At 30.6% G+C, this 19,392-nt stretch overlaps 1 protein-coding gene across 1 annotated transcript; it reads right to left on the bottom strand.

The window, feature by feature from the left end:
• Positions 1 to 3,911: 3,911 nt before the first annotated feature.
• LOC127706187 (forkhead box protein C2-like) lies at positions 3,912 to 16,400 on the bottom strand. Its single transcript, XM_052210670.1, has 7 exons — positions 15,715 to 16,400; positions 14,008 to 14,859; positions 11,763 to 11,805; positions 10,742 to 10,931; positions 8,570 to 8,745; positions 8,029 to 8,155; positions 3,912 to 7,553 (listed from the first exon to the last, which is right to left on the bottom strand). The coding sequence occupies exons 2-7, from the start codon at positions 14,829 to 14,831 to the stop codon at positions 7,450 to 7,452; spliced, it is 1,464 nt and encodes a 487-aa protein (XP_052066630.1). The 5' UTR covers positions 14,832 to 14,859; positions 15,715 to 16,400; the 3' UTR covers positions 3,912 to 7,449.
• Between the last annotated feature and the right edge of the window lie 2,992 nt (positions 16,401 to 19,392).

Here is a 19,392-nt window from a genome sequence, read left to right as displayed (position 1 = left end):
TGATCACTCTTCACGTTTTTTACAAGGAGGGTCAGAAACTTTTGAAAGGCTGATTTTATGGAGGGAAGTGGTCCTGTTTTTTTGTAAAATTTAAAGAAAAAACATCTGAAGGAAGAAGAATTCTAAAGTCTGTCATGGATCTCTCGCTGTATTTTTACTTTTTATAACATATTCTCTTAGAAATGAGATTGTGATAGAATCAAATATCCTAAAATTAGAAACTAAATTACCCACAATTCTTTGTCCTGCTTGAGCTGTTTATTTTACTGACAATAGCACCAGTCTTATGTTTCCATGGTTACCATTCCCTGTTCTGTTATAATCACTGCTTCTGAAAAAAGAATCTGATTTCTCCACTAGAAGCTTCATTTGTATATACTCTTTCAAGTCATTTTTGAGTAACTTTTTAGCACATTAAATCTTAAAAATTTAATTTTTTTCACAGCTGAGTATTTAAGCTCTTGTACAATATACCTATATAGCATTGTCTTTGGGACATATTTTACTCTACCTCACTGAATTTGTTACACTTTTTTTTTATTTTACTAAAAGCTCATTTCATTGTCAACAACAATATGTGATTAACTTTTAACCAATGGCTCAGTGATCATAAAAAAATGTGAAAACATCAGCATTAAATTTTGCAGATTATTTTGGACATTAAGTAAATTTTAAAAGATCGTCACTGAAATATTTGATGTAGTTAATTGATGTAATTCGGGCTGAAATTTTTTCTAGGTGGTCATCTTGCTGAATTATTTTCCAAAACCTAGATCTCGGACAAAGTCTAACAATGTAACTGCAAACGAGATCTCCGACAAAGTCTAACAATGTTACTGCAAAAGAGATCTCCAACAACATCTAACAATGTTACTGCAAAAGAGATCTCGGACAAAGTCTAACAATGTTACTGCAAAAGAGATCTCCAACAAAGTCTAACAATGTTACTGCAAACGAGATCTCCGACAAAGTCTAACAATGTTACTGCAAAAGAGATCTCCAACAAAGTCTAACAATGTTACTGCAAAAGAATATTAGTCACAATAGGTTTCGAAGTAAGTTTCTCAAATTAATCTAAAACACCCCTATTACTGATACACTGTGGAAATACACATTTAAATATTTTCAGAATTTTGTTTGAAGATCGCATGTATAACTAAAGAAACAAATTGTGACAAAAAAAAATTCTACAAATATCCATTTAAACAATTAGCTGCTGCAAAACAAACTACTTATTTCAGGAAATTTTCAAAATTTAAATGAGTTGCCTCCCATCAACAATCTGTTTGTTTTTTTATTATACAGATTTATGATTATAAATGGTTAAAAAAAATGTTCTATTGTCAGGTTGCTGTCTTTTTGAGAAAATTTGTTTTATTAACTTTATATGATTTATGCTAAAGGAGGGAAACATCTCTTACATTTTTATGCACTGCCTATTATAGACAGGAACATTAGGTTTACAGGGCAGTGTATCATACAGTCAGTTTCTCTGTTTGTCTGTCCCATACCAGCTCTTTATTAAGGGAGTTTACCATGTGTGATCACATCAACTTGACACTTTATTCACATGTTTATTATTATGTGTTCTTTATAAATATATGCCAAATAAGGGTTTTTACCCAGATTTTGCAGTTCACTATACATGGAAATGTGATAGTGTGAGTGGGTCATGGTGTCCTATGGACACATATTCATTGTTTTACATTTTATTCATAATCATATAAAACACATTTTTTTTGCACACATTCATTTCACATGAAAGTATGATTAAATGTTTTTTCACAATACCCTAATATGAGCTTCTATATAATGTGATGGTAGTATAAGATGGTGTGTAATGATCTATATAAATACTACTTATAAGTTCTGATTGATTCTTCATGCAACATTTTTTCTCAAGCAAAAGTTCTGTTTGTTTAACATATGTTATTCTCGAAAACAAAAGTATTAATCTGTATGTAGATTTTGTTGATTTTAAGCATGTTGACTTAGTCCAAAGGGAAATAACTCAAATTTACATGAATAGTGCTAAAAAAAAACATCAAGTCACTTTGTGAAAAACGTGATTTACGCTATGGAGATATTTGAAAATCTAAATATACAGTGTTTATTTAAAGGTAAAATACTTATTAAAACTTTTTTCCAGTATTGAGGCAAATGTCAAAATACACAGGTACAATTATGAATTATTTCCCTTTATATTGATGAAATTAACAATTTAAATTTCAAAAACATCCGAGGTAACTTTAATATGAGTTTTATTTGATCTGTTGGAAATTGATGAGAATTGTTAGGTCTGCCTGTAAAGAATTCAATTAAATTGGTTGTCATTTTCCAAGCTATCTCTTTATTTTTGTTGATTAAAAGTACATTCCATACATTATATAAGCAGTGATCCAAAACACTTCTTTTTGGTACGTCTCAACATATTCTTAATGCTGTACCATATGAACTCATGTGCTGTACCATATCTGAGACTACTGTGTGTTATAGTAGTCTCAGACCATATGAACTCATGATTTATTTGTTTTTTTTTATTTTTATTACTTCGGGGGATGTTATTTCACTTTTTTATTGTTTTTTTATTCTGGGACATATATGTCTGATTCTTAGGTAGACAATTATTATCAAAATATTGTTATCTGCCAATATTGATTAAACTTGATAATTTCCTCACATGTTTTTACATTGTAATTGTTGATATTGTTACCCCTGACAACTTTTTTAAATTTGTTTGTTAACCCTAACGTGCCAACAATAAACATGGAATTAACATTTTTATCTGTTTGTGTTTTCCATATAAAAATAAGAAGATGTGGTATGATTGCCAATGAGAAAACTTTCCACCAGAGACCAGATGACAAAGAAGTAAGCAACTACGAGTCTTGTTTTGTTATTGTCATCCATATTATTGGTACACTTAATTAATCCTCAGCTCCTTGAAAACAGCTAGACAGAATTGAACAAAACTTGCCAAACAGATAATGTTGTATACCTGCTGTTCTAAATTTTGGGTGTTTTTCATACTAAAACATAGGCTTAGCAATGTCTACTTATAATCAGTTAAATAACCCACCAATGCCATGAAAACAGCCAGACAGAATTCCACTAAAACTTCAACAGATTCTCCTATAGGACATGAAGTTGTGTACCTGCTATTTAAATTGATCAGACACTGATTTTAAATGTTTCCCATACCAAAATAGACTCGGGTCATTTCTGCTAATATTATTCAGGTAAATCAGGTGACACCAGTCTTCCTTGGAAAGCATAACACATTTTGTTAAATGCAATCAAGCTTATTTTTTTCTCAATTGTAGAATAGAAAACAGATAGTAAAGGAAAATCAAGAACATTTAAACTTTAAGAAACAAGCTCAAGTTTTGATATGAATTTATCCAGTTGTTTCAGAGGGCTCCACCTAAAAAGGCGTCTTTTTCTCTCCAATTTCCAGCAACTCATGAACATGTCCTTCAAGCAGGGTCCATTGGACCTTGTTTAGCCCTTTGGTCTCGAGTGGATATTTGTCTCATTACTACATCTCAATATTTTTATACCAAAAGAAGTTGACCTATTGCCTGTAGTATTTGTGAAACTAACAATCACAATTACTCTTAAGTTGTTGACAAAGCAACCATGAAAATTTGGTCAAGATTAGATGAACCCTGTTTGACAGTCATGTATACTTTACAATCACCTTACAAAGAAAACTTTAATGTTGATTATTGATCAATGATATGAGGTCAAGGTCAGTGGAACCCTTTTGATGCTGTGTCTATTCAACAGTGATTTCAAAGAGCAAATATACTGTAATTGACCTATTGCTTATAGTATCTGAGAAACAGACTTTGTGGGCTGGTGCTGACAACATAGAGGTTGTCTAACCTCGAATAAAAACAAAGAAATCATGTAGTCCAAATTATTTAATAAGTTCACACACATATTCTAACAGTTTTCAGTAAAAAAGTCATAAAATACATTTATACTGAACACATAAATTTAATGGCAAATAAGTCAGCTGCAATATGAGAAAAATCTCCAAACATGACTAAGATAGTTCAAACAACGAATTGCAATGAAGTTTGTCATTACTTATAAACAAACAACGCTATACTGTGTATGGAAAAAAGTAAACATTTCTTATTTTGTAGAAAATTATTTATCACTAAATTCAGTTTTTGAAACTGTAAACCAAATGAAAGCTGATGAAATTTTTAATTTCAACAGTTCAGATAAATGTTTTGAATTAAATTTTAAACCAGTATGAATGTAGTACTGTCAAAATAGAGAATTTCAACAGAAATGTTTGGACAGGGTGTATATATATATAAGAACAAGCACTATTAGTTTGTTTTTGTTCATCGTAAATATTTACAAAATTAAAACACAATAAATTCTGTACCAGATATACATCATAAAAACAATAATTCTGTAGCAGATATACATCACACAACAAATATCTAAAAATAGATCACACTGCAGTGTTTAGACTTTCTACTTCCCGTCCACTTCAAACTTGCAAAATTGACAGAAATATAGTGAAAAAACATTGACAAAAGTCATCTAACATCTTCTTTTTAACTTAGAAATCTACTTTTTCAGGATAAGTTAATTAATCACTTTTTTCCAGGTTATTTACATTATTTTTGCTCAAAAATAACAATTTTTACAACAGTAAGAATAATTAATGCTTAAAAAGGCCAAGATGCAAAATGTTCACCAAAAGAATTTTTGGGAGGGGAGATAATTTCACAGAGCAGCTAGACGGACTTGTAAAAGTAAATTTCAACCATCCTAGATCCCTTACATACCGAAGCTAGTTCTGTAAAATATAAATTGAGCTCCACAAGGGCAATAATCATATTAATCATAACTGTACTTATAAATATAATGAATTCCCAGAATTCGCTGTTAACAATTGCAATTAATTACTTCAATGTTGCACCATTATTTCCTACAATTCTCTAACATAATATTTAGAAAATAGCTTACAATTCTTCTCAACATTCACACATATGTATTCTTAATTGTATTTGTAAATGATCATTTTAAAAGTTTTTATTTCCTGGAATTTCTAAAATCAATTCAAATTTTTTTTGCACCGATGTTATTTAAAATATAAATTCAGAAAAATTTCTCTATGCAGTTTTTCAATATATATATATCTACAGAAATTTCAGGACAACATGTTATTTTTTTATAATAATTTGCACCCTGTAACAATACTTTGACCAGTTTGTTAAATATGAAATTCAATAAAAAAAAAATTCCAAATACAACATATATAAGCCAAACCAAATTTAGCTGGTATTTCTGACTGTTTATTAATGATTTTCATCTCTCAATCCTGCAGTTATTCAGTGAAAACAAATATTTAATACCCCTCAATCTGAATCGACATTTTACACAATCATGACAATGTTCAAATGAAAGAATTGTTTTAAATCTAGTATCTCCACAACATGAATCCCTGCATGTTCAATAATATAAATCACATAAAAAAACTCTAAAATCTTCTAATTTCAAAAAGATTTATATGTATAAGAAAATTATTTCTATCAAAGTATATACAAAATTATACATGTATACAAAAATTTGACTGAACACTCCCGGTACTGAACACTTCTATCACCTGACTTAGAAATGTAAAAAAATATTTTACAAACATTTACACTCCATAATCGACAAAATATATACACCATTAACAACATTAACAATTTATAAGATATTTTGCCCTATAAATATTGTGTATACTAAAATGAGATCCATTGTTATGAATTTGATGGTAGGGTTCAATGATAAATGCATTATATAATGGTTCCCCTTTTACATGTCTTCAGAAGTAGAATATGTATCGACTTACAAATTTGGTGGCCTCTGTTTAGGAACTTATAAAACGCCCTCTAGTAGTGCAATTAGTTTAGCAGAAGAAAATATTTATTTCAACTATAGATCCTAAAGGCAAAATTCCATTTCAACTTGCTATGAATTCATTTATTTCATTGGTAACAATCTCAACAGCTTGAGGATTTTAAAAATTTTTTATTGGATACTTGATTTTGTTTTTTTTAACAGTTTCTGCATACAAGATAACGTTCTCATGGGTCTATAGATATATAAGAAGATGTGGTATGAGTGCCAATGAGACAACTCTCCATCCAAGTCAAAATTTATAAAAGTAAACCATTATAGGTCAAAAGTACGGTCTTCAACACGGAGCCTTGGCTATGCACTTTTATTAAATAACATATAAAATACATATTCTTGGATGAAAGGAAAGCATTTTTTACACAGACAAAGGTTCCCTAAAACAGACCCCAGTCTTATTTCTACAGCTATTTATAACAAATGTTAAGGTATTGAACCCCAAATAATCCCCAGTTTTAAATCTACTTATAAAAGAGGTTGCAGAGGTGAACCCAGTCATATATCTAGTAATAACACTATATGTATAAGCTGCCTGGTGAGAGCTATTCTGACAAATCAATAAATATAAAAAATATAAAATATACAACATTCACTCAAGGGAGCTAACTGTGGAAGCTTTATGAGCTTTTTCAAATACATGTAGCAATATTAACAGCAGGCTAATGTGGGTTAAAAAGGCAAAAAGTTATTAGTTCAAAATTTTATTTATGAACAAAGATTGTTTTCCCATTTCTAAATTAACGAGGTTTGATTCTCAAGGATAGGGATTCTTACCCCTACGTGCACATTGACAGTGTTTCTGCATCCAAGCAATATATACAGGCTTAATAAAACAAAACTTCACTAGAAGGTCATATTGAGATCAAACCTAATACATCCTTAATGGATATGTTGTGCTAAGTTTATGATGTAATAATATTTAAACGGAAAATCTTTCTTTAATAACAGTAACAGATTGTGAATAAATGTATTCTCTGTTTTATTAATATGCCGTTTTTATAACTGTGAAAAATGTCACTAGACTAATATTGTATCCATTTGATTTCTTATTCAAAATTTAAGAATACCTATTGAAAATAACCTGGTTGGCATTAATTTAGATTTCTCAATTTTACAAAAATCAGAAATTGGCACAATTTCACTTCACCATTTATATTACTATAATATGCAAATTTGACCTATTCTTACTGGTGAAAAAAATATTGATACAGTTTTTAGTAATAAAGCAACCACAGAAAATAAATTAAAATAAGCCATTATAAATATTTGCTAATCTTTTATCTTTACTGAAAATTATGCAAAGCACACATAACTGATTTATTCAATACATTAATATTTTACAGACTATAGAATTCATTTGTCTTTAACAATTTTAAACATCTCAAAAGTGTTATTTTACTATAACCTTTGAAATACACAGTCATCTATGAAATAACAATTTAAAATCAACAATGAGTTCGTTGTAAATGACTGCTCCCTTGGTTAACATGGAATGGTTGTATGAACACTTTATGGTGACTAGATTTGTGCTGATAACACATAGGACGGTATTTGAGAGGAATTCCCAGAAGTCATTGGTGATGCTGTACAGGCAAAATTTCCCTGATATACTGCTCCATTGGCTGAAAAATAAATGTAGATGATAAGTTAAACATGAAGCTGAAGAAAATATTTTGAGTGAAAACAAAGCAACATCATGCCATTAACTTAAAAATATTAGCCTGTTGTGAACAATATATTTTAAATAAAAAAATCTTATCAACAAAGAATGTTTGCCCATCATTTAAAATTTTTGTGTAGTAAATGTCAAGATTTTGTTCCCATTGAGATCTTTACATGAATTTTTCCTTTAACAATCTAGTACACCATTATAAACCATATGACATGGACACTTTAGGCTTTCTAGAAACTCACTTCCGAAGGCCTGAATCTGATTTGAAAATAACAATTGAATACAAATTATTTCCCTTGTTCGTAAGTATACTGGTCAACATAATGGTCAGAAGTGAATTAGAATGTGTATACATACGAAGCAATTTAAATCAATATCGGTTTGTATGTGGCCTTTGATATTTTCAATATATTCCCTTTTCTTACCTAATGATATCTTTACAGGAATGGTAGCGGTGGACGCTGACAGAGTCACATGACTTGTAGAAAGTGTTGGTGTGGTCATTGGTAAATCTACAACATTGATTTCTCCCGAATCATCCCAAAGTCCATTCTGAGATATAAAGCATAATCATCATATATAAAGATCAAGTAAGCACTGTTCTCACTAAAAATTGTTGAAGGCCATTGTAAGTCCAACAGTAAGAAGATGACATTTTATTGCTATATGGTTTATTATGTCAGTCCTCATGACAAAATAGAGCAAGGAAATGACATCAAGTTTAGATTTTTTTTAAACTTTGACTTAAAATAATGATATAGTGACAACCCAGAGTAAGAGGATAATAACCTCATACGTATCTCTGATTATCAAACACAGTTTTTTTTATAATTTTTAACGATTTACATTAAATCACCACACATGAAATCCCATTACTACCGTCATTTTTTTGGTGTTTCTGAAAAAATTTCTGTAATTTGTAACATTAACTGTAGACTAATATCTGTGAGTAACTTGTAACCTTACCTGTAGACTAATATCTGTAAGAGAGTGGTCCATTTGCATGCTGCCGTCTATTGTGGGTATGTCATTTATCAGGTATTCAGCTGTCTCTTTAGGTGTGTGAGGCGTGGAACATCGTGGACTAGGTGGATCACCACCAACAGGCCCAGCTTTACCAGCTTCTATTAATTCTAATTTTTCTGAAAAATTTAAAGGTTACTTTTTTTATTTAAACTTCTATTATCCCCCTATTATTTAATATATTTACCACTCCTACATGTTTTACACTGTAAGAAGATACATTATTTCATTTGTAATTGGTAACTTTTCATCAAAACATTCAGAGGTAAAACAAGCCCATAATATTTCAAGTTGATGGTTCGCAAAATCTTCTTGACATTTTCTTAGACATAACATTTTTTGTTTATAGAACTTCCTGTCGCACCTGTCTGAGGGATGTCTGCGGGTCAGAAACAAAAGTTCTTATTGACATCATATATTGAGGAATAAATCAGGCTTTTGTCTTAATTTACCCTAAACATACAATAATTCCTACATGTGTGACAGAGATTTTGCAATTTCCAATGTCCTGACAACTTGATTTTGGACAGTTTTGTCAAAACATTGACAAAATAGTCATCAAAAATAGTATTTGTAGTCTCCTTAGTGGACACAAAAGTAATTTCATCAATATTATTTTTGTCAGGTAATAAATTGTTTGAGGGTCAGCAGACAAACATAGGATATGTCTAGAGGCAGGAAACAGATCCATATTTTTTTAGCATTAGAGGCAAATTTATTTCAAGTGAGATATAGCTTATTCCTTGATATTGAGGTTTTTCCAGAGTTTTCAGGTCGTAAAAAACACAAAATTCAACAAAACTTTGCATATTTGAAAATGATGAAGGGATATTGATTGATGTTGAAATTGTTCCACATGACGTGAAAAAGTTTGCATACAACACCTATTTAAACTTGAATTTAGAATTCATCAGGCTGATTAAAATGTAGGAGGTAGAGCACTTGAAATTCACAAGCTTTTATTTATTCCTTATCAGGGATTCTAAGTCTCACACTAATTCACAGTATTAGCATGAGACTCGCACATTTTCATGCTTAAGTGGCAGCATTTTCCTTTGATCTCTACAATTTTTGCCAAATCTCACCATTTGCATCATGAAAACTTGGCAGTACTGCCTTTTATAATTGACAGAGAATAAATTCATGAAGTAGAAGATCTTAATTTGTCCATTTTATTTATTTTTTTATTTTTCTGGGGGGTTGGGTCTATGCTTCTTTGTTCCTAATAAAAATGTAAAGTATTAAAAACTTTTTATCTATTTGAATTCTGATACAATCTTTATTCAAAAGAAAAATAAATATAAATATTTACATTCCTGGTCGACACTTGTCTATTGGAAACCTGTGAATTAATGTAAACAAAGGCTTTGTCCAATGAAAACCTTTGTATTATTTTTATCTAAGAAGTGTCAAACTCCATCTGTCAGTTGTACTACCATTGTTATACCTGTCCTGATTAAATGGGGTTACCAGTGGGGATTTAATTGATCCAACAAAATTATGGTTTTCTTTTAAATCATTTCACTGGTTACAGTTTAAGTTTTTGCCTTGTATAATACATTTTGTTGTAGTACTTCAATTGTATACTCTTAAAATTGAATTATATATTTTTACACATCTTTTTTTATTTTTTGTAATAGAAAACTATAACTTTTTATATTTTTTATCACGTTTATAATATAGAATATTAAAATAAAATTTAGACCAAATAATCTAAACAAAATTATTTAATAACAGTATTTTCATGATATCATAAAATAATCATTGTGTCTACATATACATCAAAGTACGTATTTACCTATCAATTAAACCCTCATTAATTACAACATTCCATGGGAGAATTTGTGTTCTTTGTCCAGATAGAGTTATATCCCTTTAGGCATATCTAATCATTTAATCAGATCAATATTTTCTCTTTGATGTCTATCTTAACTGTTTGAAGTGTAAAATACCTAACACTCTTGTCCACATAATACTTAATAAGACCAATTAATATTAAAATCACAGGAAATATTATCATGTTTCAAAAATTCAAAATAAGACTTTTTGTTCCCATAAAATAAATCTTCTCTACAAAATTTTGTCTGCAGCAAACTATGGATTTATAATACATACCTGGCATTGACATACTCAGTTTAATGGCTTCCAAATCTTTCTTTCTATGTTTAGCTATTTCATCTTCCATCTTTTCAATCTTTTCAGGGTTAAGAGCCCACAAACAACCTTTCTTGGCATTCCCATTTAACTTGGGGGTATCAACTTTAGCAAAGCACTTATTAAGGGATAGATTGTGACGTACAGAATTCTGAAACAAAATAAATTAGAAACTCAATATAACTTCTTAATTTAGCACCATATATGTGAATAAGTTATATCAATTAAACTTTGCTTGTCTCGTTTTTCTTTCTTAAAAAATCAAACCTCATTCTAAAAAGTTATGGTTATTCTAGGACTATTATACTTATTACAATAGTCCCAAGTTTATTTGATTTCTCTTGTATTTTTTCTATTTGTGAGTTGATATTTTGTTTTATATATAATTATAATATTATATTAATATAAAATCATGGAACATCTTAAAACTATTGGCTCCTTTATAAGACAGTCATTAGAAATGAGGGCAGAAGTCTTATAATTTTATGCCATGTATTCATTTATAATAGCTACAATTGTTATTTCGTTACTATATTATGATTGTTTGTTTTGTTTAGTCACAACCTAAATAAGTTTACATGACAATAAAGATATACATTATAATATAAAATAACAACTCGTTTTTTTTATAATCATCAATTGAGAATAATCACAATACTAATTTCCCACAATGTTAACAACTTAATCTTCTTCGTGACCCTGGAAACCCCTCAGGGAACCCCATTAGTATATATAAATAATCTGACTAGATCTATAAATAAACTTGATTTATGAAATCCTTTGTGTACTAAGCTAATACTTTTTACTATACTAGTGTTCCAATGAGTAATTTTACACAATAAAATGAATGATAAAATGACAAAGTGATATTTGAAATTTGCACCTGTAGTTTAAAACCTAGCCATGTGACAATGATTGACCAATCAATTCAAATATTTATTACACCTGTTCTACATGTTAATTGACTTCTGTATAGACTTACCTTCCAACCATCTGGGGCTGTTTTAAAGTAGGGGAAATGGGTTCTGAAAGAAATAAATAAATCATATTAATTATTAGACTATTATCCAAAAACAAATACAAGGCCATGCAAAAAGGCAGGTGCTTAAATGCTTAAGGGAATAAATGGAGCAAGTGTTAAACATCAAGGTTGGGAAAATTTATATAAAAAGGGTATGTAAAGGAAAATTGAGACAACTTTGTACTGCACTGTTTATATAAAACTTGATATGATGACCAATAAGCAATAAAAAATCCATGCAGAATACTAATAATTCTAAATAAATTAGTATTGATGAACTACAAAAAAAATAACCATATGAGTGTTTGTATTGCTTGACCCTTATGGGTGTAATTTTGCAATAAAGATTATATATTATCATATCATTATAAAGTACAAAATAAAGTCAGTACAGTTTTTTTAAAGGAATTTGTTTCCTTCTGTTTTCACATGAATTCTTTCTACATGTAGTATATATGTATATGTAAGAAATGACATAATAAACATTACCACAAAAACAAACCAACCAAATCAAATTTGATTTCTATATTCATAAGTATTATGAATGATTTTAACTTAAGTTTAGGGACTATAATACCTATAAACCAGTTTGATCATCAGACCACAACAATCCAATCAACAATGTATTATAAAACTGTCAAGTGTTAATTAGATTAGTGGAGATAATCTAATTAAATTGTAAGTGACCTGTCAAACTTTGACAGCAACAGAGTTTTATCACATGTATATAATAACATTCCACAGAATTACTCATGTGGAAAATTCATTCACATACATACCCTTAAAGTACATATGGAAAATTTAATTCACTGTCATGCTTCCCCCTTATGTGAAATTCAAATTGTATCTAATCAAATCTTATTACTGTAAATAGCGAAATTATTGTGCACATTTATTATTGCGAATTTCAAAGAATGGACAAGAATGCGAGTTTAATTATTGCGATTTAAAAAAAAATCTGCATAAAGATTGTCTTTAAGATACCAAAATGTGAGTTCTTATTATTGCGTTACTCACCCTGTCGCAATATTTGCATTATTAAATTAAAACCTCGCAATAATTTCTGAATTTACAATAAATAAGAGATAAGTTTAATACATAACTTATAATGCATGTATACTAGTTTTAACAGGTTGGGTACAAAACATTATACATAAGATGTTAATTACTGGCATTATACAATGATGGTATGAATTGTGAATTTTTTATTCAAAGGTTCTCCTACACCATGTAATCAACGTCATGTGTATGTTTATAAGTTAACTGAATTATATTTTTATAACATATGGTTTAGCATATTAATTACACCTTATGAAAGAATCCTGGGTTTTGATTGGTTGATAGCCAGTGTATTTTTCACCAATTTACTTTTATCAAATGAATATCGTTCATATTTAACAGGGCCGGGGTATATGCAAAAAGTATATGCCTTTCTAACCATCTCTGCCGTGGTATTTGCCAAAAAATACTCTATCCGACTGGACGCTAGTAATGTCACGATCATCAATGGGTTTTGTACATTAACATTCGGTGCAATTAAACAGATATAGCATGTTCTTGAGGGGTATTTGCGAAAAATACCAGTCTTGAGAATGAATTTCCCTCGCCTTACGGCTCGCGAAATTTAACATTCTCTCGACTGGTATTTTTCGCAATTACCCCTCCTTAATTAACATGATATATCTGTTCAATATATAGGTAAAGGCTAGGTGTTGTGTGCATGTTGGTCAAATGCCATCAAACTTGTGCCTGAACAATGCCAAACTTCATTTGTATCTGTTTACTGTTGTCTTTTTTTAATACATCCATTTTCTTGGAGAAGTAAGATACATTGTTGTATTGTCACATCATCTGACTGTTATACCGCATACTGTTTTTACATACAGCATGTTTTACATTCTATATCACAGTCAAAATTCTTTGAAGGGGTAAAATTAAAATTCTGTAAAAAATACCAAGTTTGTGTTAAAAAAAAATTCAACTTCAGTTTACCAAATAAATGAATTGCTGAGATGTACAACCATGTATGGCAATGGTTATCTAACAACTGCAGACCAAGGGTACTATTTCATAAAGTACTAATATTATAGCAAGAATAAATGTCCATTTATGTATCTGATGTGTTATGAGTACATGCACATATTCTAGATTTAAAGTAAAATAAGATCCAAGATTGTTAAATTTAACCTTAAAATATAGCACTTACATCATAAAGTTGTAGATTTCACTGACAGGCAAACTTCCATTCTTACTATTCTTCAGCGCCATTGAGATTAAACAGCTATACGAATAAACAGGTTTAGGGAAGACTTTATCAACAGAGTCACTAGAATTTGGCACATTTGGAATATTTTGACCGCTGGATGATGAATATGAGAAATTATTTGGTTGTGTCGTACTAATTCCATTATGTAAATGCTTGACCAGGACGGGAGATCTTTGAGATGGTGAACCTTCTTGCTGTTTGAAATTCTGCACATGGGTAATCGTGTTATTGTTTATATTTACATTTGAATGCGATAGGGTGAAGTTACGTTGTGATCCAGCGGGTTGAATCTTTACAAAACTTCGTACATTGTCTGTTTGAGTAGACGGATGTTGAAAATGGGTGTTTGGCACTTGGTGTACAACCACATCGTCTTCTGTTGCTTCTACTTTAACTGTTACTGGTTCTGGTTGTGTGACCCTTCTGAAAGGTCGTACAAATGTCTGTTGTAGCACATTCTGTGGATTAACTAACAAATTTGGGTTATTGTTTTCTATTTCAAATGAATTGTCCAATAAGTTTTGATTGAATTTTGTGACATCTTCGCACTGAAAGTTTTGAATCCATTCATCTATTGTAGCACTAGTGTCAAAATTAAAACCATGATTGCTACTTTCAGTTCCAGATGAAAGATAATTATCAAAAGTAAATTTGTCTGATCCTTGGAGAATTTTTTCCATCTCCTTCTGTAGATCATTGTCCAAAGAAACCGAATCCAGAAAATCCATGTCATTCACATTAGGGTAAGGCATACTTGCCATCATTCTGGCTAATTTATATTCAGCAGAGTTTCTACAAAAGACAACACAATGATATAATGATGTAATAAAGACAATTTATATATTTTCAACATGTTTCACCAAATTTCTCAAGAAGACAAAAACATAAAACTATATTTTTAAATAATATGGAAAAAATGTGCATGTCCAGATTCTAAGTAATATTGTCTAACAATGACAATTGTATATCTATAACAGAATTTAAGTTACAAAAACATGCAATATTGAAATAAACCTAGAAGTCATTTTGTAAAACACACGATGCAAACCTGTGAACTTATTTATATTTTCAGTGTCCTGTCACTAAGAAGAAAATTAAAAAGTAGAAGATACCAGTATCGAAAGGGGCTACAAATCAAAATCCTGAGGACAATACACACACATGACAAAATAACTACAACTTTAGGCAATACAAACCCTTATCTAAATATTTAAAATTTCCAACAATGGTTTGGATTTGAGGAGAGGGTAGACTTGAACCCTTTCACGGGTTCGGAAATATTTGGTTTGCAACTTTCTGAATATAATTTGTATATATATGCACTATTTTGATATTTCTGGTTTCAAAATTTATACATGTATCATTGTAATTTGTATTTTCTGACAGTGAAAGAATTACTATTTACACCTTGTGTATTTTGTGTAACAATACATTGACAATGTTGAAATCATTTTACTTTGTTGTTCCCGATACAAAATATTATATGCTTCATCATTTTCAAGCAAAATTTGAATGGAATGAGCGGTAGACATTTTTTTTGTGGTTGTAAATATTTAGGTCATATAGTAAAATTTTTGGCTGAGCTCCAAAATAACATTTCATCGAAAACAATAATGCAAAAATTATGGAATTATGTGTAAGTATTACCTGACTTGATGACTGTCACTTTTGGTCTTTAGTTGTGTATTCCAGTATTTCCCAAAAACATGCAAAAATCCAGGAAGTAAAGACACAGGTGAAAAAAAATGTCGGATCCACGTTCAACCCACTGGACAAAGAACAGTAATAGATTCAAATTACTCAGCTACGATTGGTTGTCCTTTATGAGAAAATTTTAAATCACTACACTCTGATTGGTTAATCCATGGAAACACTAGCCACAATGTTCCAAATATGGAAAATAAATCATCGAAAGAGCAGGTGCTTGTGCATTAATTACCGTGCGAAAACAATGGCAACGTTACCAAATGTTTACAAATATTCAAAAACATAGCATACGTTAACTTTCGCTGTTATCTTAGCGATTAACAAAATCCAATTAAAAAAGGGACTTCAGTGCACTATATTTTGTAGTGCGAATGAATACGATTTGTAAAATCTTACTATTAAGGCTCCTCGTGGGGAATAATTATGACAGCTCATTCATGATATAATTAACGGCTGAGTAGTTCTGATCAGATTAGTATTAGTAAAACTGGCATAGTGACATTGAATAAATATCATAAAGACTCTTGATTTGTGTCAGAATAGTATGCATGTAATAATACTTATATCAATTAATCATGAATCTTTATTGTGCCTTTTGTTTTTAAAAAGGACAAATAATAAGCAAAAAAAAAAGAAAGAAGGAAAACTGAGGGAAGAGAGTGTGAAAAGGGTTCAATAAAAAATAATTTTATATCATGTGAATTGATATTGTTGCTTTTATTTTTTTAAATGAGGAGATTTGATAATATATACAAGGATTTCTAGTATATAGTCTTACTATATAAATCCTTGATATATACTTTGACTTACAAAAAATCAGTCATTTCTTTATTGTTAAAAGAAATATCATAAACAAATCATCACCTCTCTTCTTGATAATGCTAAAATTGAATTATAGATGGATAGCATTTCTTTTACCATATGCCCTCTACTTCAAAATTTAAATTACAGAACTAGGAATTAAATGGGGGCCTGAAACAAATTGAAAAATAGATAGATATATCTGGGACTAATACATGATATACCGGTAATGGTTCAAGGAAGAACAAATTGAGTGGCTGAAAAAAAAGGTAAAACAACTAAAAAACCTAACTCCAAGGAAAATTCAAATCAGAAAGTCCCTTACAAAATGACAAAACCAAAAGCTCAAACACATCAAACAAATGGAAAACAACTGTCATATTCCTGAATTATACTTTTCACTACATTCAGAAGCAGATTTAGGGGAAGGAAAAGGGAGGGGGATTTGAAGCTTCATATATGATAAATGCACAGGCTTTTTACAGGTATCGTCCCAGAGGTCCACTTTTTAAAAATCCTGGATCTGCATGTGGTATTGCAATGCTTTAGGTTCACATTAAATCAAAACAATAAAATAAATGGAAATCTTACAAAAATCCTTCAAAAGTATAATTTTACATAGACAAATGGGTGCATAAAAACTGGAAAGAAAATATTAAATGAAATCATCTAAAAAGTTATAAATATTCACTCAGGTTTAAGTTTGAAAAATGGAGTTCTTCTAAAAATGACACAAATTGCTTAACATTGACATATAATATTTGTGTGGTGGCATGCAATAACAGAATAATGATCTATATAAACAGTGGTGCAAAAGAAACCATCATAAATTGACTGAAATCTATGTGTCTGAAGATATGTCTAATTCAGTCATCAAATGCTCCTTGTTGTCATCTAATGCTCCCTGTTGTCATCTAATGCTCCCTGTTGTATCAAGCTTTTAATACTCAAATTTATTTAACATTTGAACTAAGTATCTTCTAACAGCACATATAACAATCATAACGAGTATAGGTATTTTGGGGTTTTGCAGTTAACAGGTTCTGTTATCTTTGTTTGGTTTTGTTAGTTTACTGTACTGAACATCTTTTATACATATCATTTCTAGCTTTGAACACTTTTAGGACCAATATCTGCTGCAGAATGCCTGACTTTAAGGGGAATGAAATACTCAATGAATCAGGATTTACCATTGGAACAACAATGAATGATTAACTGTCTCCAAGTCCCAACTGGTTACAAACAATTATGCAAATAAGTTGGGAATAGAGCCAGGTTTTATGGTCTACCAAATAAAATGGCAGGAGATACCAAGGAGGTAATTTGAAAACACCAGGGCAATGAAATGACATGTCAGTCATTTGAGGTGTTCTCAAGTCTTTAGGAATTCATCTAAATTCATTACTTCCCAAAATCAACAAAAGAACACATGAGGTAAATGTTTACACATAAATTAAAATGGAACATTTAACTGCTATAAACTTCTATACAAATCCTTGTATTAATGCATAGTTCAATTATATGTACTTCTTCTCTAGAACACTTATAAGACAGACACAAATATTTTATAGACAAAAAAGTTGACCTATTAAAGCAACTTGGAATACTTTGTAGTCACTGACCCATGAAAATGAGGTCAAAGACGACTGAAAATATGTTGGATGAAAATTTCAGGTCATTACAATAGGGAATGACAAATGTACTTTAAATTCCAGATGTTTTTTTTTTTAATTGATCATACTGGATAATCTATTTAAACAATCCTCATGTGTACAATTAGCAAAATAATGTTTTAGTCCTGACATGGCCATATAGGCACTTTTGAATGAACAAAATGGGCTGAACTTGGTTTTAAGGCACACTAAATCTCCCTCTTATTTGAGACAGTAATTGCATTTTCAATAATGTATTTTGTAACCCAATGGGTTGTAGCTTTAGTATTCACACTTCTGAATGTATGTGACTTTGGTGTTCAAACAGATGAATAGATGTGACTGTGATATTCACACAGCTGAATGTATGTGACTTTGGTGTTCACACAGATGAATAGATGTGACTGTGATATTCACACAGCTGAATGGATGTGACTTTGGTATTCACACAGCTAAATGGATGTGACTTTGGTATTCACACAGCTGAATGGATGTGACTGTGATATTCACACAGCTGAATGGATGTGACTTTGGTATTCACACAGCTGAATGGATGTGACTGTGATATTCACACAGCTGAATGGAAGTGACTGTGGTACATGTATTCACAGAGCAAAATGGATGTGACTGAATTGATATCCTTGTGGTATAAACACAGCTGAATGGATGTGACTGTGGTATTCACACAGCTGAATGGATGTGACTGTTTTATTCACACAATTGAATGGATGTGACTGTGGTATCATAATAACTGAATGGATGTGACTAAGGTATCCACACAGCTGAATGGATGTAACTGTGGTATTCAAACAGCTGAATGGATGTGACTGTGGTATTCACACAGCTGAATGCATGTGACTGTGATATTCACACAGCTGAATGTATGTGACTTTGGTGTTCACACAGATGAATAGATGTGACTGTGATATTCACACAGCTGAATGGATGTGACTTTGGTATTCACACAGCTAAATGGATGTGACTTTGGTATTCACACAGCTGAATGGATGTGACTGTGATATTCACACAGCTGAATGGATGTGACTTTGGTATTCACACAGCTGAATGGATGTGACTGTGGTATTCACACAGCTGAATGGAAGTGACTGTGGTACATGTATTCACAGAGCAAAATGGATGTGACTGAATTGATATCCTTGTGGTA

This window comes from Mytilus californianus, unplaced genomic scaffold, assembly GCF_021869535.1.
Source record: "Mytilus californianus isolate M0D057914Y unplaced genomic scaffold, xbMytCali1.0.p SCAF_6, whole genome shotgun sequence".
In the NCBI taxonomy this organism is placed as follows: Eukaryota; Metazoa; Mollusca; class Bivalvia; order Mytilida; family Mytilidae; genus Mytilus; species Mytilus californianus.
The sequence above is the reverse complement of the archived record's forward strand: the minus strand, read 5'-3'. Positions and strand labels throughout refer to the sequence as shown.